Genomic DNA, 24,622 nt, shown 5'->3' on the forward strand with positions numbered 1-24,622 from the left:
GGCAGCATTCACTGCGTGAAGAAGACGCGCGTCTTCATGAGTACCACGTGCATACAATGCGAGCCGAGCTCCTATCACGCTACGCTTCGAGGAGGGTGCCGCGAAAGCAACCGGTAAAAAGTTTGCCAGGCGTTGCGGGCATGCCGAAACGAGCGAACGACTGCCGAGAGGAAAAGCGCGAGGGGAAGGGTTTGAGGACGGCTCCGCAGCTAAAAAATGCGCCGCCCTCCTCGGCGGTGTCCCCAAACGAGCGACGCCAAGCGCGCGAGCATCGTCGTCCCCGCGGTGCGCCACTTACCTCGGCGCACAGTCGGCCGCCGCCACTCGCGCCTTGAGCTCGGCCGAAGATTCCGCGCTCCGCATCTTCTCCCTCCGGTCCGCTTTTTGCGCGGGGCTTCGAGGGCGACACGGGAACGCGCCGCAGGTGCGCTCGGCCGAGACGACAGCGGCGAGGTGCCGGACATGGCTGCGGAGGCGATGCTGAGCCTGCGCCGGTGGCTCGGAGAGGTGGTCGGCCAGCGCTGGTACCGACGCACTGGCATTGCAGCGACGCCAGTGCAGTGTGGCACGGAGTGACTGTCTCGCGGCCTGGGCCGCAGTTTTGGAGCAGCGAGCAGCCATGGGATCCACGGCTGCCGAGGTGGTGGCCAACTTCACCGCGGATCTGCTGGCTCAGTCCAGTGAGTTTTGCACTTCGTGAGGTTTTGCGCTTTCGCCAGGCGCCCTTACGTGTTGCCCATCCAAGCCTGAGTGAACGGACGAAATAATCAAACATTGATACCAGATCAGGCTATTGAGAGCACCCGGTGTAGCTCATTTGTCGATTTGAGAGCACCCACCACAGCGTTGTGGTAATATTATAAGTTGGTGCGGCTACTTCTAACAGACGACAGAGAAGGAGGCGTACTTACCATGTGTAGTAGACTCAATTCTAACAATAGGGTTAATTACGGCACTCTCCCCAAGAAAAAAGAAAAAAAATTACCTGTACTGTCCGCTGGAGAGGTAAAGTAGATTTCTTTGCGCTGTGGAATTTTTTAGGGTCTGCGGATTGAGTACCTGCATATGATGCTTGCATTTGTGATTCCTAGGTTAGGAAGCAATCCTTCCATTCGAACCACCCATGCTACGCAACCAGGGTCTCATAGCTGCGGCAGCACGCTTCTATTTATTAACGACCAACTAAATACAACACCATGTTCTTAGTGAGCACAGGCAATAGTTGACACATAGGTAAGGACCTTTGGTCTAATGCTGCGGCCAATAGTTTGTGGTTTCGAGTGGTTGCATTGGTTCCCTACTGCCGCGCTGTGTAGCATGAATGCGTCCTATACTTTATAAAACGTTTCCCTTTTTTCTGTGCACATGGCATTTCTAGCAAGGGCTACGAACGCTAGGAACTGTAGCCCCTGGAGACCTCACTTAAAGACACATTGTGCTGTAGTCTCGGTGAGGAAGTGTTTTCTAGCACGTGAAGTTGAATGGTTGAATAATTAAAGGTTTATTTAAAAGGGATAGTCCGTGGCCTTATATAGAAAAATGAAATAGTGGTTCGGGGAGAGGTTACGCTTTTTGAAGCCTGCGAGTTTCAGATGCTTATTCCAGGAGAGTGATATGTTTTGGTTGTGCCTGGAGGAGAGATCATGTCATGGGAGCTTGCGGTTCTGTAATTTTTATGTTTCGTTGCCGTGCTACATTCGGTAGACGGACATTCTGTTTTTGGTGCTCACAGTATATTATTGTACCGCATTTGGGACACCGCGATGCTTAAGTTAAGTTCAATCTGTGTTCATGCGCTTTTACTCCTCATGTTGGGTCAGCACAAAGTCTCGCCAGGCACTGTCGGCCGGTACTTAACTGTGCTTCCCTGGTCGACCTCTTGTATATGGAGGTCGATGGACAGGAAGCTCACTTGGCTCTTTGTCTTCAAGATTCGCTGGTCTGAATACTGTCGTTTGGTGCGGCTGGCTGTGGGGGTGTATGTGCATGTGTGCTCGTTGAGGGGTGGATGTTCGAAGCGCGCTGCCTAGCGTTCTGGCTGTATTCGGTACCTGGCCGCCTCTTGTGCTGCACTTGTTTACATAATGTGAGTAGTGTGTTTGGGTGTACAGTTCGACAACGCACCCATGGTTTGGTCAGGTGTTGTATTCTTGCTAAGCGTCTTGATTTCACGTTGTGAGGAAGTGTTGCAGATGAAAGATCACTCATTTCGAAATGCCTGGGCCTCCACACTGGCAGCGCATGTCCGCGATCTTGTTGACAGCGTGGCGTGCGCTCTAGCGCAATTAACTCCCTGGTCAGTAGCCTGGAGTTCTAGCGGCGTGATGGGGAGCCAGCGAATGCTTTGTGGCCGCAGGTCTCTCTGTATATTCTGCTCCTATGGAACAGCGCGTGTCCTCGTACAGATGTTTCGGCCGTCCTTGCCATAAAAGATGGCTACGCCCATGTACGCGCAGTTTTCTTTGTTCAATTGCTACTTCATAATCTGAACTTGTGTGTCGGCTATTTAACAGAGGGTTGGTTTTGAAATCAAATCGGACCGCGTGGATCAAGAGGAGGATGTGAAATGAAGGAGATTCTGCGCTTTACCGTGAACGTTTCGAGAAATGCGTGGTGGCTGGAATTAAGATTTATTGATCAAGGTAAAAACAATCAGCAGTTTAGCAGTTTAGTGTTGCAGTTGCAAGCAGCCTCGTTTCAACGCTGTCTACAACTTTCATCATCAACATCATCACCAGCCTGACTGCGCTCATTTCAGGGCAAAGGCTTCTCAGTTTTCTTTCCAATTAACTCTGCCCTTTGCCAGCTGCGCCAACCACATGTCCGCAAACGTCTTAATCTCATCCGCCACCTGTCTTTCTGCCGCCCCCTGCTACGCTTGCCTTCTCTTGCAATCCACTCCGTTACCCTTAAGGAGCAACAGTCATCTTGCCCTCGCCTTACGTGCCCTGCCCAAGCCCATTTCTTCCTCTTGATTTCTTCTAGGATGTCGTTAACCGGCGTTTGTTCCTCACCCACTCTGCCCGCTTCCGGTCTCTTGACGTTACGCCTATAATTTTTCTTTCCATAGCTCGCTACGTCGTCCTAAACTTAAGCAGATCCCTTTTCGCTGGCCTCCACGTTTCTGCCCCGTAGGTGAGTACCGGTAATATACAGCGGTTGTACACTTTTCTCTTGAGGGATATTAGTAACCTGATATTCATGATCTGAGAGAATCTGCCATATGCGCTACACCCCATTCAAATTCTTCTAGCTATTTCCCTCTTATGGTCCGGATCAGGTGTCATTACCTGCCGTAAGAAGACGTATTCCTTTATCATTTCCGGCACCTCGTTGCCAATTGTGAACTGCTGATCGCTTGCTAGACTGTTGAACATTACTTTGTTTTTCTGCATGTTAATTTTCAGACCTACCATACTGCTATGTCTTCTGTCTAACTTAATAATCATGATTTTCAGTTCATGTCCTGAGTGACTCAGCCTATATGTGTCCATATGTCCTTATGTGTCTATATCTGTGGTCAAGTTTTGCATTTGATGTAAGCACTGTAGGGCAAGCCATAACACATGCTTGTGAGTTATGCCACATGGCTCGTGTATCTTTTTATTTTCTTGATCATACTATTGTGACGCCTTTCGCGTCACAGCTGTCGTTCCTTCACGACTAACAGCCTTAACCCCCCTCCCCTTCCCCCACGCCTTTCGCATCACAGCTGTCGTTCCTTTGACCCGCTCCTCCCCTCCATACTTAAAAGACGCTAGCTACTGCCCTCAGTCACCCCTGATGAATGGAGCCGAGTCGGCTTCGAAACGTTGGGCTGAAATTAAAATTTTCGGTTGGAGATGTACAGTCTATTATAACAAATAGACTTCATACTATGGGTTCACCCTGGTATCGTGCAGGATGTAGAGGTCCTTGGTATAGTGCGTTGTAGCGACCACAGATTGCTAATGTTTACAATTAGCTTGGGCATGAAGAGGGAACGGAAGAAACTAGTGAAGCGGTAGGTCATTTACGAGTTAGCGGTAACAGGAAAAGCAGAGGAATTCAGGATATCTCTGGAGAACAGATATTTGGTTTAACTGACGAAGACGATCTTAATGTTCAAACAATGAACGATAATCCTGTAGCTATGATTGCGGATTGCGCAGCAGAAGTATAGCGATAGGATGGTTCGGCAGGATTCCGATAAGTTATCTCAGGAGAGGAAATATCTGATTAAGAAACGCCAAAGCATGAAAACATCTAATCCTACAGACAGAATAGAAATGGCAGAGTTATCAGAGTTAACAAATGAGCGCAATGTATCCGACATGAGGAAGTTTAACATGGAGAGAATCCAGCATCCTCTAGAGAACGGAGGTAGCCTGAAAACAGTAAAGAGGAAATTAGACATAGGTAAAAACCAGCTGCAGGCGTTAAGAGGCAAAGGTGGCATTGTCATTAGCAATATGAAGAAGACAGTTACAGTAGCCAAAGATTTTTATACAAATCTATACCATAGCCAATGTAATCAGAACTTTAATGAGAGAGGTAGCAGCGCACAGAAATGGGACATCCTGGCCGCAACGAAAGAGGAAGTAAAGAAAGTCTACAACTTTCGGTTGCACTAAGTCCGGTTTTCTTTTGTAAATCTGTGTGTGAAAAATCGAATGACCAGTTTCTGGAGTGTGCGCTGCTGCATCGCAACATTTGTTAGGATGTTGCTAAACTATGTTCAAAGCTTAGCTGCAACAGTTTCAGAGGGCATGGAACTGTTCGGACCGGTTACGAACTCTATACAGTTGTTAGCCATGTGCAAAAGCCCACTGGCTGGCATGTACATCGGAGTGGACATACCCGGCCGGATCGGTCTTTCCCGCCGGCAGTGCTTCAAGAAAAGAAACTATTTAGGCAGTTAATGTTTACGTTCACAGACAACGCGGCAGCTTCCCGAGCAGCACATGTAACCGGCCCAATATGGCAAATGGATCGTTTCGCTCTAGTTCTTTGTAGGACCGGCCTGTGCCAATACGTTTACAATATTTGGCCGACTACCTGTGCTGCTTGGGTTCTCTGTCCGCCGCCGTTCAGGCGACAGGAAGGGCACCGAAGGACACACAGCTCTCGATTGCCGACTCCGAAGTGGATGGAAATGACGATGAGTGGCATATAAAGCTCGTGTTCACTGGATGTGTCTTACTTGGCAGACAAAACAAGCAATGCAGCCAAAAGAACCACCACATAAAAGAGAAATTCTTTCCATTTTGTCTTCGCATGTCGCATCAAGGACAGACAAGAACTAGAAGCGTCTGTAAGCAAAAGGCCCGTGCACTTTTGACATCACGGCCATGATTTGTGCATTTCTAAGTTTATAGGACGACCTGTGCGTATATAGATGTACAACTTCCCTACGACTCCCTATAGACAGACAACTGTAGGTGAATTAGTTAGGCTGCTATCTCCCTGGCCATTTTTCAGGCACTTGCACTTGCTGAAACAAACAAGCTTTCCTTATCTCCTTTAAGAAAAACGCTCAGCCATCGACGCTAACGCGTGCGGCGAATAACCTATGTTCTAGAACCTGTCTGCAAATGCACGCTTCTTTCAAATGATTCGTAGGGTTTCTGCAAACGAGAAAAAAAGGGTAATGAATTAGCACAAAGTGGACGGTTTCCGCCTCCCCTCCAATAAATTGTGTGCACTGCGCAGACAAAGCATTTCATCCACCGTAAGTCAGGCTGCTAGCAGGACCAGACATCGTAAGAAAATTTTAAAGTGCTCCGAATGGTTTGTTCAAAAACTGCCGTTAACATGTAGGAAATGCTGCATTGTTCAAAAACGAAGCTGCACACTAAATATGAATCCGCCTATAAGGGAGAAAAAATGGAAGTAATCTGTCCTCTAGTACACTCCTTTTTATAAAAAGAAGTGCTCTAGAGGACGCCTTACTCACATTTTACTCCTTTTTAGATTGTTTATGCGAAAGGTTAAAGGGACACTTTGCATACGTTGTTCTCCGTAAAAACTAATTATCTGGATTGTTCTGGCTATGCTGACATTTGTCCGGCGAACTCGTGACGTCCTTACCGATGCGGAATGGGTTGCCACCGTTTTAAAGTTACCGACAGCGAAATAAATGCTCTGAAATCGGCGTCAGGGAACCGTTGTCGACGAATGCATTTTATTTCGGGATTGACTGTTGGCGGCGACACCAGTATTTAATAATTTGGTGTTTCTAGCTTATAAATGATCCGTTTTCAGTGAGAGTGGCCTCTTTGTGTTTAAACGCGGTACGTTGAAGATACTGACCCAAATCCGTTTGTCCTCACAGTCCCTTTAAGGAAGCATGATTATAAAGTAGAAAAACATTACAACTGGGCTGTCACTACCATAAATGTCTGCCCCTCCGAGTTGCAAAAATATGAAGATTCTTCGGAAGCATATGTCAAATGACGCATGAGAATCTAGGAGCAGAAGAAATAGCGCGACCTGACGATTAATGTGTAAGTATTCCCTCTATACCGCTACGTAAAAAAGAACTGACTTATCTTTCATCGGAGATGAGAGATAGATGCTGATGAAAAGAGAATCGGTTCACCACTCACTGTAAAAGCCCACTGTAAGCATACGCATGGTAACTTCGGCCGAAGCATACTGTTTCTTTGCATGATTAAAAATTTTAAAACTAAGCGTACACTGTGTGTCCTGTAAGTTTCTAAGCGCCCTTTTCAAACCAAATCAAGCCAAATCAAAGCAAATAAGAATTTATTCGCTTCGTGAGGGCGCTCAAATGCCGGTGCTCAGGGACTAGCAAAATCGTCTCTTGCGTGTATGCAGTTCTTGTTGTTGCTGTTGTTGCCTCAAAAGCGATGGCACTTACCCTGGGTGGCGGATTGGCCAGTGTTTGGTGCAGATCCAAACAAGAGAAAAGTGGTCCAGGTTTATTTCAAGCGGCTCATAAATATAAATGGAGGAATCTGTGTAAAAAAAAAAACCAACGAATTTTTACATATCTTGAGGAAATCACAATGAGCACCGAGGAAACAAAGCGGTGAGGGTTGAGTAACTAGACTTTAAAGCAATTAACAGAAATAAAATAATTTTCAGAGAAAGTAAAGGGAACAAGAAGTTAACACGAAAGTCTCCCGGTTTAATTAATATACTTGTGAAGAAGCTGCCACACCTGCTTAAGGGCATGCCGCCGCTTTGACGCTTGCACCGAAGGACAGGAGGGCGGGAGGAGTAAACGGCAGGCCTAATTGAGCGAGAGTAATTTACAAAAACTTACTTCTTTGCCCTGGAAACCGCCGGTACAAGAAGATGAAATTGTCTATTGTTTCAACGCCCCCGCATGACGCACATAGATTCGACGGGGTGAACCCCATACGGCATAAATATATATTATGGCGAGGAACCCTGCAGCGCAACAGCGTCATGGAAACCTCCCATTGCTTTGATACACAAGAACATATGTTACATGGGAATATTAAATGCTCGAAATCCGCTGTACCATGGATGGGCTTATGGCTCAGGTACTGGTGTATTTGGTGACGTTCATAACGTTTATGTTTATCTAGAAACAAAGCCGGGTTAGTCAAAAAAAATGGAGGAGCCACTCCAGGCACAGGCTCAAGTCCCCGTAAGAAGGTGCGCACTGTGAGGAGCTGGAAGCGAGAGTTCAAGTCCCGTATGCGAGCTTTCAGAAAGAGGACACAATTTGCCACTGATTTTGGCAAACCCAGGCAAAGCCGTAGCGCGCGCATCTCCAAAAGAACCAGAGGTTGGATTTTGTATCTAGGACAACCGGAGAACAGAACACAACCGAACTCCGAAATTGGTCTTACGTGAGTCTTATAGAGAAACAAGAGAGTGCCTCTGCGCATACCGAATTTCTTGTTGCTGATTCGCATCAGGCGGCCGAGAGCTCGCTCACCTTTGAGGACTATACTTCTTATATGGGGTCGGCAGTCTAAATGAGGGTCTTATATTACGCCTAGGGACTTTAAGGACTCAACTTGCGGGATTTGGGCGCCACGGTACAGTAGACAGATGTAAAGAGAGGACGCTGGAGGAAAAACGAGAGCGGAAGATTTGTTCACGTTGAGAATTGAATGTAACTTACCCAGCCATACCTCCAGGGCATTGAGGCAGGCTTGCAAAAGCTGGTAAAGTGACTGAATGTATTTAGCAGAAGCGAAAAAGGCTATGTCGTCCGCTTACACATGCACTTTGATGCCACCCTGAATAGGTATGTCCCGCGTAAGTATGTTACAAAGGAAAATATACAGGACCGATCCCTTAGGCACACCTCTACTGTGAGCAAAGGTTTCGGAAGTAAAGTAGTCGTCGGAACAGGAGAAACGTCTCTGAGGAATTTCTGCACCCATGAAAGAATGTAAAAATGCGGCCGAACTTTGTGAAGCTTGTTCAAGAGTACTGAATGCTCTACGCTGTCATATGCTTTGGCTATATCCAAAGTGACTAAAGTCGCGACCTCTTTCTTCTCCATTGCAACCCTAATTTTGCTTTCTAAATCTAAATGAGTAGTCCAGATCGAGCACTCACGACGAAACCCTACCTGAGAAGCACTGAAGGCTTGTAATGCAATAACGTGATCTGGGAGAGGGCCGTGTATGTGCCTAGCGCTCATCTTCGCCTCCTATGCAGCACTCCCATAGCGCGAGCGCTCCGTCCCGCGGCACTGGCCGCTCATCGTCGTCTTTTACGTAGCACTAATCCGGAAGTTCTGACTCAAGCGAAATAGTGGTTTGCGTCTCCGCAAAAAAGAAGAAATATAATCAATCATTTCAGTTCGGGTTTGATTTTTGTGGAGTTTAACGTCCCAAAGCAACTCAGGCTATGAGAGGCGCCGTAGTGAAGGGCTGCAGATAATTCGAACCACCTGGGGTTCTTCAACGTGCACTGACATCGCACAGCGCACGGGACTCTAGCATTTCGCCTCCTTTGAATTGCGACCGCCACGGCCTGGATCGAACTCGTATCTTTCGGCCTGGCAGCCGAGCACCGTAACAACTATGCCACCCCAGCTGTGCTGAGTTCGGTCATTCATGCATGTAAACTCAGTAAAAACAGTCTTTGCCCCGCCGCCCGGCCCCTTAAGAAAAAAACATCCAGTGCTTTCGCACTGAATCGAATTTTGTAAACATTCCCGGTTATTTTTGGATTACCGTCCGAATTACCGCTTTCCCTCTAAAACTCCTGTGGCTTGTTTAGGCGCGGGCAGTACCAGCCGATTTCGGCTTTAAATTCCTGCATCTGCAATAAAGTATCACCGAAGCTTTTCCACTCGGAGACCAAAGCTATAAACTCACGGTGCAATTGTTTACAAGTGCACATATATAAAACCGATTTAAATCACATTTCACTTTTTCAATGGTTTTCTGTCTTTTCACCTGACCAGTTCTAAGTTGTGCCTTCGGGAATTTGAAAGTAATTGGGACCTGCCCCCTTCCTCATTTAGGTTATATCGGCTACACTTGTGAGTGGAAGGGTGAAGCTTGTTTTTCTTTCATTTTTTTACTGCTTCCTTATAGGGTTTTCAAAGACCTGCATAAACTAACTGTACAGACAGACGAGACAACTAATGGCAAGATGAGGCATACGTGGTGGTGACCTCACGTTTTAATCGCAGCCAACCCACAGGCCATCCGCAACGTGGAGTACGCGGTGGGCACGATGACCATGCTCTTCCTGGCGGCCTACTACCGCGCCTACACCGAGCTCTACAAGCACTACAAGAAGAACATGGCGGACTACAGGCACCACCAAGGTATGCGCGCCACTCAGGACACGGAGAAAGACCATGTCAGTACGGGGAGAGGTCCCGTTCCGCAGCCGGCTTGACACCAGGGTTTTTTGGCGGCCTTGAAGAACCTCTGAAGACCCGTGGAAGAGATGCATTCGCTTCCTTATCAAGTTACAGCCCACAAAACATTAACCACGCTTGATTTACGTGGCATGATAACTTCAGCTGAAATTCATATTCACTAGCACTCACTGTGGGAGCGGTGATGGTGGCGATGGTGTAAATGTACAAGCGGGATTAGCTTTACAGTGGCCTCTCGGTAATTTCTTCGCCTGAGTCACTGATTTAAGTGATTGCGTTTCTACCACTATTCCATAAGGCGAGTGTCCGCTAAAAACTTCAAGAGTGATCGTGACACTAATCGCCACTCAATGCGGAAGCCCTCAGTGTAGAGCCCTCAGTGTAGACGATGCGAGAGACGTCATTCAAGGGAACATTCAGTCTCTCAGATTTTCCAGAAGTGTCTCTCACTCGGCAGAAAAGCGTTGGAACGCTAAACCGAAATGGTTCACATCACCCACAACGTCACTGTGCACGCACATAGGTGACGTGGCGCAGTGAATCTTGTGCAACCATATCGGCGTATAGGCGGAGTTCGTACGCAGTCAATGCAAGAGAGTGTCGCGCGAGTGGCAGCAACCACTGCTAATATACGTCAGCTTCTACCTTCCACGTTACGCGTGAATTCGATTTTGTAAACGATTGCTTGAAAAAGCCCTTTACTGTGATCCACATGGAAACTTGACGAAATAAATGCGCAGGAACGCTTTTTTTTGGTGGCTCGAGTTCATTGCCGCTCAGGCCCATCGACATTAGCCACTTCCTGAATAGTCTAGCTGCCATTGCACCTCCAAGTGCTCCAGATTAGGTGCCAGGATGTTTACCTACCACGCTCAAAAATTCTGGACAAAAGCATTTTTGAACGGCGAAGAGTTTATGAACGCAATTTTCGCCTATATTGTAAGATTTTACGAAAACAAACAATATATTCGAAAATATTACCTCCACAGGCTGCCATTTTTTATTTGCTATTAACGTTTTTGCTATCGTCAAAAGGGTTCCCCATTGGTTTTTTATGGCAGTCTAAACTGCTCGATGCGAGCGATGGAAACACTACACAACAAATTATTTGCTGTTTATCAGAATAATGGACTATTATCTTCAGTATTTCCATATGAGTACGCTACAGTTTTCCAATATTGAAAATTATGGTCCAAGAATGTTGGACGGGCTAGATCGAAGAAAGCCGAGTCGATAAGATGCCACATCCTGCCGGCAGCGGTTGCTCAGCGGCTTGCGTAATTCCGTTCGCTCAACGGTACAGTACACCAACTTCAGGTTTGGCCTCCCGGCTCGTATCATACCTTGTTAAACTATGATTTTGGCTTAAAATAACGTCAGAATGGAACAGAAAGGGCTACACACACCTAGGTTAGATGGTGAAGGACTAGCATGGTGTTAATACTTAATGGAAAGAAAAGGAGCAAAAAACATTTCTAGCAAGTGGCATACGAATGCTGCGCTACGCGTTCAGAAATGCAGTGTTTAAATACCTATAAAGAAAGAGTGTTGACTCACAATGGAGGAAAAGAACTAAGAAACTGACCAGTAGTTATGCAGGAAACGAGGGCAGAGAAATAAATAGCTTTAAGCGACAGGTAACAAACGCAGAAGGTAAGAACAGGATTAATTCATTGGAAAATAAGTGTATTACTACATAGAAATTGGAAAAGCCAAATCAGGACGGAATCATTCTATGATTACTGAAGAGCAGTGCTCTACCTTTTGAAGCTAGGTCAGGGTGTCTTATAACGCGCAGCTACAAAAATAAATTTAACCAGGAAGATGACGCGTGCAGTGTGTGGTTACTCGGTAGAAACAATTGAGCATCTTACATTTGAATGGTGTGATATCCACCTGGATGCCAGTGCAGGCAGTCACTATCCCTGAGGCCGTAAGCTTTAAAGGCAACAATGGTCATGTGAATGAATCTGCGATAGACGTTAGCAAAAAGCAATAGGAAGATTGATGGCTGAAAAGCATGGCGGTGAAGTAAGGTTACCAGTTCCGGCTTAAAAATTAACATTTAAAGAAATTGCTAATTTCTAGATAACACCTTTAAGTTGGACGGATTGCTCAAAGAAACGTAAAGAAAAAGCCGACCACGGTGGCAAAGGCCACTAGCCCTTTTCAAAGGGAACGCTCCTACCTTCCATCTTTCCTGAGGATTCATTTCTACGGTTGAGAGAATGGAACCATGCCAGCGGAGCTGTGTAGTTTTCCTGCTGCAGTCCATAAAGTTAATCCATCCACGTCAAACGCGTTTAGATGGTGACAGAATCGAAAAACAACCGGGTACCGAGATCTCGGTGCACGTTAAAGGACCTATGAAATGGTTTTGAAAGTGTCTGTCAAATGCGCGCATTATGTAGAGTAAATGTCATTGAGCGTGTATACCGCGTACAAGTTCTGAACTGTGAGCCGATATTTAAAAAAAAATTATTCCCTTTGCCATAACACTAACACCGATCTTTAGCGCGAGTCCTGCCTTGCGACATTTGCCCTCATGACATTAGCCCTGAGGGGACTGTGATTGGCTCGCCAAAAACTCATGACATTCGTCGGCTAAAGAGGCGTAGGCGTGGCCAGCTGGAGACGGCGCCGCGTCGCTCTTTTCCAGTCTCCCCTATATTGTCCTTCCCAATAGAGCGAGTGGCGAACACTAAAAAAGCGGTGTCAACCTGTATTCTTTATTATTAACGTGATAAAAGCAACCTAAGTCACGTGAACTTGTGGCGTCATCACAACCTGCCCACCGGATTTTGAGCAAACTGCCACCATGGCAAGTGGCAGTTATATTAATGGTTGGTCGCAGGAGGTTGCTAGGGGCTTGGGTCGTGGGGAACTGGGTCACACAAGTCCCACCGGTGGCAGCACCTGCCATCGCAGGGAAGTGACGCATCGCTTAACCGCTGCACCACTGCGCCAGGAGTGGTATGAGGATTCCCAGGGATACAATTAATGGAATGTTGAGAATGACCAATCCCGATATACCAACTTTAACCAATTAACGCTATCGCATCATACCCTTAAGGCGGAACTTAACTGTCCCCTCCAATTTTTTCTGGCTCGCTCCGGTGTATGGGTTGATAGATTAAAGAAACGGAATCGGTTTTAATCGCCGATATCTCTGGTGCTGCGTAAACTAAATCGATTTTTTTGTTCTTTTTTTTTGCGGGAGGATGATGGGTGATTCAGTACCGATGAGTCTTGTGCTTTTCTTACCCTCGGTGCATACCGTTGCAGCAACCAATTAAAAAACTCCAACTGATTGAAATTAACCATCAGCGTTCTACTTCGTTATTTTTAACGTGTTTAGAGACGCTCCAACTCTGTTAATAACCTTGAACTATGGAGCAGACAAGACAGTAGAAAAGAGATAACTGATTAGAAACGAGAGAAACAAATACATGCCGGCGGTAGGATCCGAACCCACGACCCCCTAATTTCGAATCCCATAGGTGGGATGTGGTTGTTTTTCTTTTGCTTTATAATCAATTATCATTAAAAATAATCACTTCATTAATCTCCCATTGACGAAAGCCACCAATGAAAAAAATGGTGAGGTTAAGCTCTTCTAAACCTAGTTATACCGAGCGAAATCTCTGTTCCGTTGCTTCGCAAATCTAACTTCTTGCTGCTCCTTGGTTTCAGCGGCTCGTTTAGCTCGCGCCGTCTGCAGTACACCTTCTCGTCCAGCTATATCAAGTGGACGATCGGACGCTACTTGACGGCGACCTCGAAGAGTTGACACACTCGGTCCAGCGCGCGCCTCATCCAAGGCGGAACTGAAGGAGCAACTGTTGAACTAGTCACGTGGTATCACAACGGATAAGCCGTCCAGCGCGCGCGGCTGCGCTTCTCCCAGCCTGCTTTCCCGTAATCACGGGGTATCACAGCAGCCTAGCAGGTTCGCCTCTGCTTGGCGTGTCACGTGGCTTGCCTCAACTCCAGGGCCTCGAGGTCAAACGCGCATCAAGATTGACTTGGGAGACATGTAGTAATAGACCTTTCGATGCAAAGACATCCCCTATGCTCTATGGTTTCCGTGACTGTTGACTTCCGTCATCTATGCACACGGTTAACGAGCGCGAAAGATGGGAAGACGGCAGAGAAAATGACGACAACGTCGTGTTGTCGCTTTTTTCTCTGCCGTCAACGTCTTTTTTGGGCTCGTTAGCCATGAATACGTATCCAGTTAGCCCAACTTCTCACGTTTCCGTCATGTAACTTTGAATTATGCATTCAGAGGCACCACGATTACTCCGCATCAAAACCCTTTGTTAGTAAGCGTGTATTTAATTTCGGTGCGCTTGCCATCGAAATAAACACGTCTCTCTGTGGTGCTACCATCGAATCGTTTTGCTCTGAAAACGTCAGTGGCCGACGCTGCAAGCGATGGTCAGCACCACATGACCCTGTACTACGTGTGCCAACCCGCCTCTCCGCAGACAGAAAGCACCGTTACTACGAGATGAAGCGCGTCTGCTACTACCTGCTGCCCCGTGGAGATGGCGCGGCCCCACACTGGGCGGATGCGCGGCCGCAGCTGAGTCCCGATGCTCTGAACGACACACTCTGCACGCACGTCCTGGTGGGCGCGCTAGCCGTGTCACGGGACGGACGCCTGGTCACGCGGCACCCGGATCACGAAGATGTCATCGCAAAGCTGGCGGGCACCAAGCTGAAGGTGAGCGATGCGAAGTGGCTTTTTAAATAACATGAGCACAACAGCAGGTGAGGTTTCCTGAAGCGCTTCTTTTAGGAAACAGATTCGAACGCGGAACAAGTAGTGTTTTTTGTTGTTGACATTAATTTTGCTTCGCAGAAAAATAAAATTGGTCTTCGCCCGAAGTCCTTGCTTCTGTGTTATGCTTGGGAGTAACTGAACGCCGCTCGTGTACAAGATCACCCCGGATAGCTCCCAACCTGTGCGTGCAACAGCGCGAGGAAATTTCCAAGCAGGCGTCTCAAGGAGCTTTTCGCTGATGGGGTTCGTCAACGCTCTGTGAAGGACGCCTCGTCCAGAACTCATGGGAACCGTGTGACTGGCCGTCGTCAGCAGCAGTTGCAGCGCAGATTACCTGGACTTGACGGGGTGGCGCCACAGTCTTCTCGAATAACTGCTCGGGCAGCGCCCGCTAATAGACGTCGCGGTAGCGGTGACGGTAATGCCGACTGCGATCTGTAGCGTTCTCCCACACGCGTCATGCGCAGGTGCTACTATCCGTGGGTGCCCATGGTCCAGCAGCTTTTTCACACGTCGTTGCCTACAGGTGGACAAGGCTCAAGTAAGTACCAGATCCCGCAAGTACGACAGACCTTGCTCTGCGAACCGTCATTCCTCCTTTAAACTGCTTCATTTATTCATGTGTCTCTAGGAGAGCCTGTCTTTCTTCTCGTAACCAGGTTCATCCGTTCCGCGATGCGCATGGTCCGCCGGTTCCACCTGAGCGGCATCGACTTCGACTGGGAGTTTCCAGGATGGCTCAGTGGACACGTCGGTGACCGGTACCTCTTCCGGCTGCTACTACAGGTGTGCGCGAGAACGTCGCCCTTCCTCGCGGATAGGCGTAGCTCAGATAATTCATTCCAATACCACATAAGAAAATAAAGGCAAAACCTTCAACTCGGGCCATGAAGTTTAATGAGGTCAGACCACTAAAAAAAAGGCATGAACAAGGTAGGGCCAAATATTAAGTCCTAAAGAAACAAAGAACGAAGGAAGGAAGTAGACAAGTGGAGACGAAAGGCACAGAACAAAGTATCTCCACATGCTAAACCACCCACGGGAGAACGCTGGACATGCAAGCCACGGCAAAAACAAACACAAACAACAAACCGTGATATTATACGCAGAAATAGGTTTGTGACTTTCTCATTTCTCAGAATTTCAGGTTCAGATTTCCGAGCGAAGAGAAATTAAAACGTTCTTCTTTCACACTAATCCTCAGTACGTTACAGAAAATAAGTAACCGATTGCAATTGCAATTACTCCATCTGAAATGAAACTGACTATAGAGGTCTATTACAGCCCTAGCATAACAGCTGAACAATTACCGATAAGTAATCGATCACTACAAAGTTGTTTACCTTCCAAATTTTATTGCCAATGCATAAAATTACTCAAACTACAATCAACTACGGAGCTTAATCACTTCATATCTTGTTCGCGTTAGTTTTCAGCAGAAGCTGATTTTCCAAGTTCTTGCAAGTTTTCCCCTGTTTCCTTGCGAAGAGATTGGCAGCTACGCTTAAAGGTCTCTCAGTGTATATACACTAGAGGGAAGGCGGTGTTATAGCGATGAATACCTTGCGCTTAGCTCGAAGTTGCTCACACATGTCGGCCGCTGGGGCTTGCATGAATTCCCGGTAGCTTGTACCACAACAGATAGCGACATGCTCATGAGGAGGTGCACTAGAATAGCGGGGTTATTTTTCAAATTGTTTTAAAGTGTGGTAGCAAGATGAAAAGTCCTCAGCAAGGATTTCATCAAATACTGCTGCAGATGTAATAATATTACATTGAATCAACTCCATAAGTTTACCAGAGCTGTTGGGCTGTTAGTTGTGGTGTTAACGCGTGAGAATTTTTTTGTCTTTGCTAACATGCCCCGTAATGTGCTAAAGAGGAAATCCTCCGCAGGCTTTTTTTTTTTGCCACCGATGCATACCTTTTGAAGGCACCTTTGTAAGTAGCCCAGCTTGAGCAGGTAGGTTAATGTTAGCAGAGCGGTAGTCTTTTTTTTCTGTTGGATAGACTTTTGGTATGGGCATTGTGACATGGCGCATTCGAGTTAGACGGGGTGCGCACTGGTATATAATCCTTCCTTAAGGTGCCCACCTCAGCTGAAATGATATGCAGATCTTACACGATTGGCTGGCCAATAAAGTTTGTGGGCAACCGACTTGTAAATCGGCTCTCTTGCATTCGCGTGTTATCTTATTTACTTTTGTAGTTTTGCGGGTGCTGAGTCGAGACAGAAAGTAATTAGCAAATCATCCCTAATACGCATCAAGTACCTGATGTCAGATAAAAGAATTTCCTCTTGGGGTCAGGATGAAATCAAGAGTGTACAAGACATGTGATGATTAGTGGCAATGTGAGGAGAAAGGACAACATAGGACGTTCATTGGATTGAGCTGAGAAAGGCCCCACAAGGCGTAAATTATTAGGTTTTAATATTATAGTCATGCATTTGAAATATCCGAGTTAAAGTTTAAGGGTGGCAGGAAATGTCTTGCAATTTGCGTTGAAATAGCCGTGGAGTTCACCGATAAAGGTGGTCGAAGATGACGGGGATCGGCAGCATGTACCTAGTGTTAATATACGATGGTTAGCGATACACAGACTGAAGACCTTCAAGATTATCTGCTCTCAGTCTGTGCTTGAATGAAAGTTTGATAATGCCGCTATTATGAGGAATTGAGAGTTTCGGGAGCGCCAAAAGCTTAAAGTACGAACGTACTAATTCATTCTCTCTGACCACCAGGTGAGAGAAATATTGTAGGTTTTTTTTTTCAAATCAAAAGAAGCTTTATTTCATAATCCAAGGAAAATTTGTACAAAATATTTGGACCGATAGCCTACATGGCTAGTGTCCGGTCCAATACAAAACAAGACATTTAGGCAACCGCATAAATATGCAAAGAAAAAAAACAAAAAAATTAAGACAGAAATAAGACAGCAAAACCACCAATGGAGTGTCCGATCGGATGCAAAACAAGGCATTTGGGCAAAGGTATAAGGAAGCTGCACACCATCATATCAGAAAACTATACGCGGGGAATTCAGACAAAATGCAAACACAGAAACACTAAAGAGAAATCACCTCATTACTTGATTATACAAGAAATATAATTTCGAAGACAGTTTAAAATTTCTGGCAAGCTTTATTTCCAGTGGAAATGTATTCCAGACTTTCGTCCCAATGAACTCAATTAATCTCTCACCGTAAGTGTTGTGATGGATCGGAAGATTAGAATTGCCGTTGGCAGCGTGTCTTGTGTTGCGAACAGGCAAAGTGAATAAGCTCATCGGGAGTGGAGAGTTAGTTGTTAACATGCAATTTACTAGAAGGGATATTTTGTAGTCGCAGAGAGCGGAAAATTTTAGTACTCGAATTTCTTCAAACAGATTGTTGCTTGGATGATGCAATGAAGAAAATGTTGTAATCCTTAGTGCTCGTTTCTGCAAGCGTAGCAGAGGTGTGAGATAAGTTGAGTATGTGTGCCCCCATGATTCGCTGCAATAACTCAGGTGACAATGAACAAATGAAAAGTACAAGCTGCGTAATATGTTGCGTGGAAAGTATTGTCTAGCCTTAATAAGGACGTAGCAGCCAAACGCAGCTTTATTACAAACGCTGTTCACTTGATTCTTCCAGTTAAGGTTGTTGTCAAATATAACACCAAGATATTTAAATGAAGGAACTGATTCAATTACACAACCGTTCAAAGGAATCCTAATGTGATTAAAATCAATGTTTCTTCTTCTTGCATGGAAGACGACATATTTAGTTTTTGCAATGTTTAACGTTAATCTATTCTTACTGAGCCAGTTGGAAACGGCCATTAAATCTTGCTTCAGGTCAGCTTGCATCGCAGAAACCAAATTACCTGTGAATATGAGGGCCGTGTCGTCTGCATACATGAGAATCTGCGAAAGTGAGACTGAACATGGAAGATCATTTATATAAATGTAAAACAGTAGAAGCCCCAGGACAGATCCTTGGGGTACTCCGCATTTTATATCGCTATATGTAGAGTCGAGGTTGTTAATTACCACTTTCTGTTGTCGACCTGATAAGTAACTCTTGAAAAATTGCAGTGTGCCATTAACAATCCCATAAGCGGCTAGTTTGTTCAGCAATATTGGATGTGATACAGTGTCGAACGCCTTTTTCAGGTTTAAAAATATACCAATTGCGATTTCGTTTTTATTAAGAGCTGAATTTATCAACTGGGAAAGCGTTAGAACGGCTGTAGAGGTCGACCTGTTTGGGACGAAACCATGCTGCTGATGACAGATTACATTATACTGACTAAGGAATATTTTTAGTTGGATGGCAATTAGTTTCTCAAAAACAGTATTGAGAATGCTCAGTACAGATATTGGACGATAACTACTTGGGCCGTTTTCGTCTCCAGATTTGTAACTAGGAACAACTTCAGCGATTTTTAGAATTTTTTGATAGCAACTAGTCTCTATCGCATGGTTAAATATATGACATAGTGGGCTAGAGCGATTATCAATATTATGCTTTAAAACTGCAGTCTGAATACTGTCGTGCACAACCGCTTTATTAACTGGCAATGTACTTACTACGGATGTAATTTCCTTGACGGAGATTGCATTTAGATTAAAATCGGTGTGGACAACTCTAGGTAAGTTAGTAGAGGCGGACTGAAAAGAGAACTGATTTGCAAGGGATTCGCCAATATTGATGAAGTAGTTATTAAAGTCATTGACAACCTGTACGGAAAGGTCTTTAGGGGTAACGCGTTTCTTCGGTCCAAGACCTGTGACGTCCTTAACAATTTTCCAAACTTGTTTCGAGTCAAGGCCAGGTTTTGTAACAAGATTATGTAATAAATTTTTTTCGCTCTCCTCATCATCGCAACAGACTTATTCCTATAAGCTTGAATTGACCATAATAATAATTGTTTGTTTTGTTTTGCTTCCATTAGTGATAGAACGAGTCTTTTCTTCAGAACCGCAAGTATATTATCAGTTATCCATGGGCACACAACTTCTTCGTAGTGCCGACGTGTGCATTCACACGTGGATTTCATTACGGCATTTGATACGGAACGGATAAAATTTTCGCACCCTATATTCACATCACTGTCGTACAATTTCACAAAATCAATGCTCTGCAAGAAGTTTCGAACACAGGCGTAATTTACTCGAGTTCTTATGTCTCTAGAATACGTATTGCAGTACGGATATGTAAGTGCGTGGTAAACACATGAAAGTCGGACAGTGATCAGCAATAGTTATACCACAAACGCCAGCGCGTAGTCATTTCATTGTTGCAGAACATGTGATCAATAAAAGATGAAGATTTCTGTGTTATTCGAGTAGGTGAAAAAATAACGTTTTGAAGGTTAAATGACTGCATGAGAAGCAGGTAGTTCCACTAGGAACATCCGTCTTTTAAAAGGTCGATATTGAAATCTGCGCATATAACAAGTGGAATATTAGAAGTCATTAGCGGGTTGATGATAGTTTCCATATCCGAGAGAAAGTCCTTTACGCTCGCTTTGGGAGGCCGGTATACCACACCAATAATAAGACCACAGCCGAGGTGTACAAAAAGAGATTTGACAGACTGCTTACTACATGAGCTATCCGTGACAACCTGGTAATCAACACTATTCTTTATGAAAGCGATACACCTCCACCGCGTGATGTGCGGCACCTTGTTAAAGGTATCATGGCATATCCGGGTATTTCAGCGGTTTCATTTTCCTTTAACCATGTTTCTGTAATTGCAATAATGTCATAATGGAAGGAGAATTGGGATACATAGGAAAGAAGATGGTCTAAATTTTTATGTATGCTGCGTATATTGCAATTCAAAACAGATATGTTTTCCCATTCTATCCAGGTCTGCTCGATTTGCTTTATACTGACTGCCATTGTGTTAGGAAACTTGTTGCACGTCTTCTACACTTGTCACATGAAGAACATGTGAATTTTATACCTTGCGCATCAGGATTTTTCCGTCTGACACCCACGTGAACTTCCATTTTTTGTCTTTCTTGGCTTTCAGTGCCATACCTAGAAATACTTTGTTAGCAGGACACAAGTGCTCATTCATATAAATCGGCGTGTCGTCCTCAAAACCCAACTCAGAAACATTCGGTCTTTGCCTCTTTGCAACTTTCAGAAATTTATGCCGCACTGCACGGGAAAAAAAATTGACAATTATGTTCTGTTCATCTCTTTTCTTTGTGGGCACACCATGAATGACCTCAATGTCAGACTCTACGACTTCAGTGTTCAGGCATTCAGAAATTGTTTTTATGGTGGAGATGAGGTTCTTGTCCGCAACTACAGGAACACCCTTTATCTCCAAGTTATTTCTGCTACTGTATTGTTGCCTATCAGTCAACACTTTCCTGACTTTCTTTAATTCTGATGTCAAATGGGTATTAGTGCTCCTCATTTCCTCATTTTCTGGTCTAGTGATAGCAAGTTCTTTCCTCATCTCCACCATTTCCGATTTGAAACCCTCGAACTTTTCATTGATCAAGCTCATAGATTCTTTCAGTGATTGTAACTATGTTTCAATCACCGCTTTAACTGTATCTTTCAGTTCTACATGCTTGGCATTAAAAGAGCAGATAACTCATTCAGGGCTTTTGCTAGTTCCTTGATCGTGGAAGGTGCTTTATCAGACATGATTCTCGCCAAATGCGGAGCAATCGAGCAGCGGGATATACGTTCTTTACCTAACAGGAAAAAACTTCCAGCACGTATCTGCATAGAAGGAACAGGAATTTAACCGCTGCTCAGTGTCGCGACTGCCTGGATTGCTCCAAAATGACGACCCCCTTCGACCAACGCAGTCGTTTATAGCTGAGCGGTGACGTCAGACCAGGGCAGACGCGTCAAGGGGGAGTTGCCGGAGGAACATCGTGCACCGACACGTGTGCACCGTTTGAAGCAGCACAGTGATGTGGCAGCGATGAGGTAAGGATGGTTCAGTCGCAAAAACACTTGTTCACCGTCGAAGCTCCGCACAGAAGGAACAGGGGGTTAACCGTTGCTCAGTGTCGCGGCTGCCTGGATTGCTCCAAACTGACCAATATCACTTAAAATTATTCCTGTCTTGAAGAAAAGCAGGTTTACAGGTCTGCAATAAGCACTGTAATGCGCCAGCCATTCTTCAGGCAGCACACGTTCCAACTCGCGTGTGTTGAGGCGCATACAGTGGGGAGATCGTGCATGGGGGCACGTCGCATCTCACATGTTTTTTATATCTGGACGAAGTGCTCCTTTGCCCTGTGAGGAACAGCCGACGTTGCCAACGGGTGCGTTGGACCGGCCGTTCGTGCACTTGTGCAGGACTTCCGGACCTACATGAGCGAGACGAAGAAGGAGTTCCTCCTGACGGCCAGCGTGTCCGCCATACCTGCAATCATGCTGAATGCGTACGACGTTCGGGGGCTCGCCAAGTACGTGCTCATCTCATTCGGTCGCAGTGCCGTTTCCAACTGCGTTTGACTGGTTGCACGCGGACGGTTCCGCCAATTCTTTACCTGCGGTGAAAGTACAAAGCAAGAACAGAAAGCACAAATTCCCAACGAAGTGCGGACAGCAGTAAATGAGGCGTGTTTTTCTGTTCTAAATGTATCCCTGCATGACTGGCATATAGACTGTCAATGTGTAGGCTGCCATAGCTAGCTTCAGTTGTTTCTCTGCGCGCCTCAGTGGCGTATCGCTAAAAACGCATGAGCAGCCAGAACAGGTCGAAAATAAGGTAACAGCCCAACTAATAATTATTTTTAGTTCTTATTTTTTTCGTCTCTTGTCGTAGGTTCAATCAAATTTAGGTCCCCACGATCACTTCTGAGCAGGCACCTGAATAGGGAGATACTGTAACGATAAAAGATAACAAAACCAGAGTAATATAACCGTCATATTATATCGGTCTAAACTAGCCTGACACCAGTCTATGGGTGGCGTACTGCGTTCATTTGAGAATCAGTGTTTACTCTTGCTAGCCACGGTGAGCCAGCACCAACCAACGAATTTGGAACGCAAAGCGAATTCCCGTCTTTCCGTTCGCTGAAGATAAATGATGTTCTACGCCATAACCAAAAATTCCCCAAGTTAAAACGAGGAATCGCTAATCCCTGGCCAGGCGTTTTTTCCCTGCAGGTGTTAGAAAACTTCGGCAATTTAAAGGAACGAAACAATTTTCCGTTCGATTCCCTGAAACTCTGCAAAAATTCCTTTTTCGGAAAATTTTACTCAGGTTCTCTGACACAGAGGAAATTCCCCGAATGAAGTACCACTGTTATAGACTTCAAACAAGGTGATTGGGCTAACAGGCGGCAGAGGACGAGACCGGGGGATGAAGTTGGAGATCGATCCTGCCGGGATTCGGCGGCCGTGGCCGGCGCAAGGCAGTTATATCTGGACACCACTTGGCTCATGCTCTGCTGAGGACATAATGTTGCCAGTAGTGCTGTTTTTGGTGATCAATTAAGTGGTAGCGGTTCGGTTGTGCACTTGCGCTGAAAGGTTTAAAACAGCAGTCCTAGAAGAATACGTTCAATACCACATTGCAGGCACCTTGACTTCATCAATCTCATGGCCTACGACCTGGACTTCTTTCACCGGCGGCGCCCACACACCAGCCACCACAGCCCACTTTTCCCTAAGCTTCTGAGCAAGCACAACGAGGAGACTACGTACAGCGTGGTGAGTAGAGGATGAGAAGAAAAAGCTGTGAGACTACACTCCGTTAAACTATGATTAAAACATGCAGATAGCTCAGACCACCCGAATGGGGCCGCACAGACGTCTGCACATTCATGAGCACTCATCTAGGGAACTGGAGTGGCGTGCTCCGCCGTACGCCAGTGGCGCACACCATTGACCTTTGTGCTCTTGAATCTTCTTCTATGGGCTCGTACAAAGTGCGTGACTTTTTTTCTCGTCCCACTAGCAGCAGCATCATGTGCACTCCGTTCGCCATCACTAACGAAGCAGTGACGCGTGACGCCTGCTGTGTCATATTGTTCGCGTCATGAATTAATCATTGCCTGCCACCTCGTACCATTTCGCCTGTGCAAACGCAGCACATTGAGCTGAACGTGAAACTATGTTCAGTTTTTTCTTTTGCAAGTCGAACTACTGGCCACAAGTGCTCCTGACAGTGACCCACGGAGGCGTGGACACTTGCTAAGGATAGCTTATATGCTGGGCCACATACAGATTTACGGTTGGAGAGACCGTAGAGGCTAAAGATTTTGCATACTGCTTGAGAGCACGGGGCCGCCGTTTCATTACCTGCTCGCCATGGTCTCATTTCGACGATGGCGAACAATTGATGCCAGTGCATGATTGGAATCTTCCAATATGAAATATATTCTATATAAAAATAATTACTCATCAGTAACCCCGTGAGCGCAGCGATCAACCTTTGCTCTGCTAACGCTGAAGTATAATATTACTTTGAGATATAAGTCCATCCTTTCTTTTTCAGGCTATAGTGTTTAGCGTTGAGACCCAAGTAAACACGTGGCTAAAGACGAAGTTGTAAGACGTCGCGGTGGCTCATTGGTTATGCTTCTCGGCTGCTGAGCCGGAAGACGGGTGCTAACCGGCCGCGGCGGTCGAATTTCGTTGGAGGCGACGTTCTAGAGGCCAGTGTATACTGTGCGATGTCAGTGCACGTTAAAGAACCCCAGGTGGTGAAATTATCCTGAGCCCTCCACTACGGCGTCCTTCATAGCATGAGTCGCTTTGGAACGCTAAACTCTAAAGCTGGCTGAGGTCGAAATTGTTCATTGTGTAAGCAGGCGCAAACTTCCCGAAGATGCAGGAAGAAAAGACAGGGCTCGCGCAGTTCTTGCACTGCTTTATTTCTTAATCGTGGCTTCGGTCCAGCGTATCAAATTCTCTACTGATGTACTGAGCGATAGCTTCGATGAAAAAGTACACAGGCTGGCAGTCGCACTGTTTCCAAATACCATTATCGACCAGTCATGTGCAAAATTATTTAAAGGGGCGAA

General features: G+C 45.8%; 1 protein-coding gene across 2 annotated transcripts in view; it reads left to right on the forward strand.

Moving 5' to 3' along the window:
- Positions 1–256: 256 nt before the first annotated feature.
- LOC144122933 (acidic mammalian chitinase-like) overlaps positions 257–24,622 on the forward strand; it is a 43,714-nt gene continuing 19,348 nt past the window's right edge. The window contains exons 1-7 of one of the 2 annotated variants that reach the window (XM_077655888.1): positions 257–680; positions 9,635–9,772; positions 14,320–14,558; positions 15,086–15,159; positions 15,278–15,404; positions 21,945–22,054; positions 23,174–23,306. In XM_077655888.1, the coding sequence (XP_077512014.1) occupies positions 620–680; positions 9,635–9,772; positions 14,320–14,558; positions 15,086–15,159; positions 15,278–15,404; positions 21,945–22,054; positions 23,174–23,306 (882 nt within the window). In that variant the 5' untranslated portion in view covers positions 257–619. Of the gene's footprint in view, positions 681–9,634; positions 9,773–14,319; positions 14,559–15,085; positions 15,160–15,277; positions 15,405–21,944; positions 22,055–23,173; positions 23,307–24,622 lie in introns of those variants that run through there. The other variant, XM_077655889.1, reaches the window with a different exon arrangement.

The sequence above is a fragment of the Amblyomma americanum genome, chromosome 3, assembly GCF_052857255.1.
Source record: "Amblyomma americanum isolate KBUSLIRL-KWMA chromosome 3, ASM5285725v1, whole genome shotgun sequence".
Taxonomy (NCBI): domain Eukaryota; kingdom Metazoa; phylum Arthropoda; class Arachnida; order Ixodida; family Ixodidae; genus Amblyomma; species Amblyomma americanum.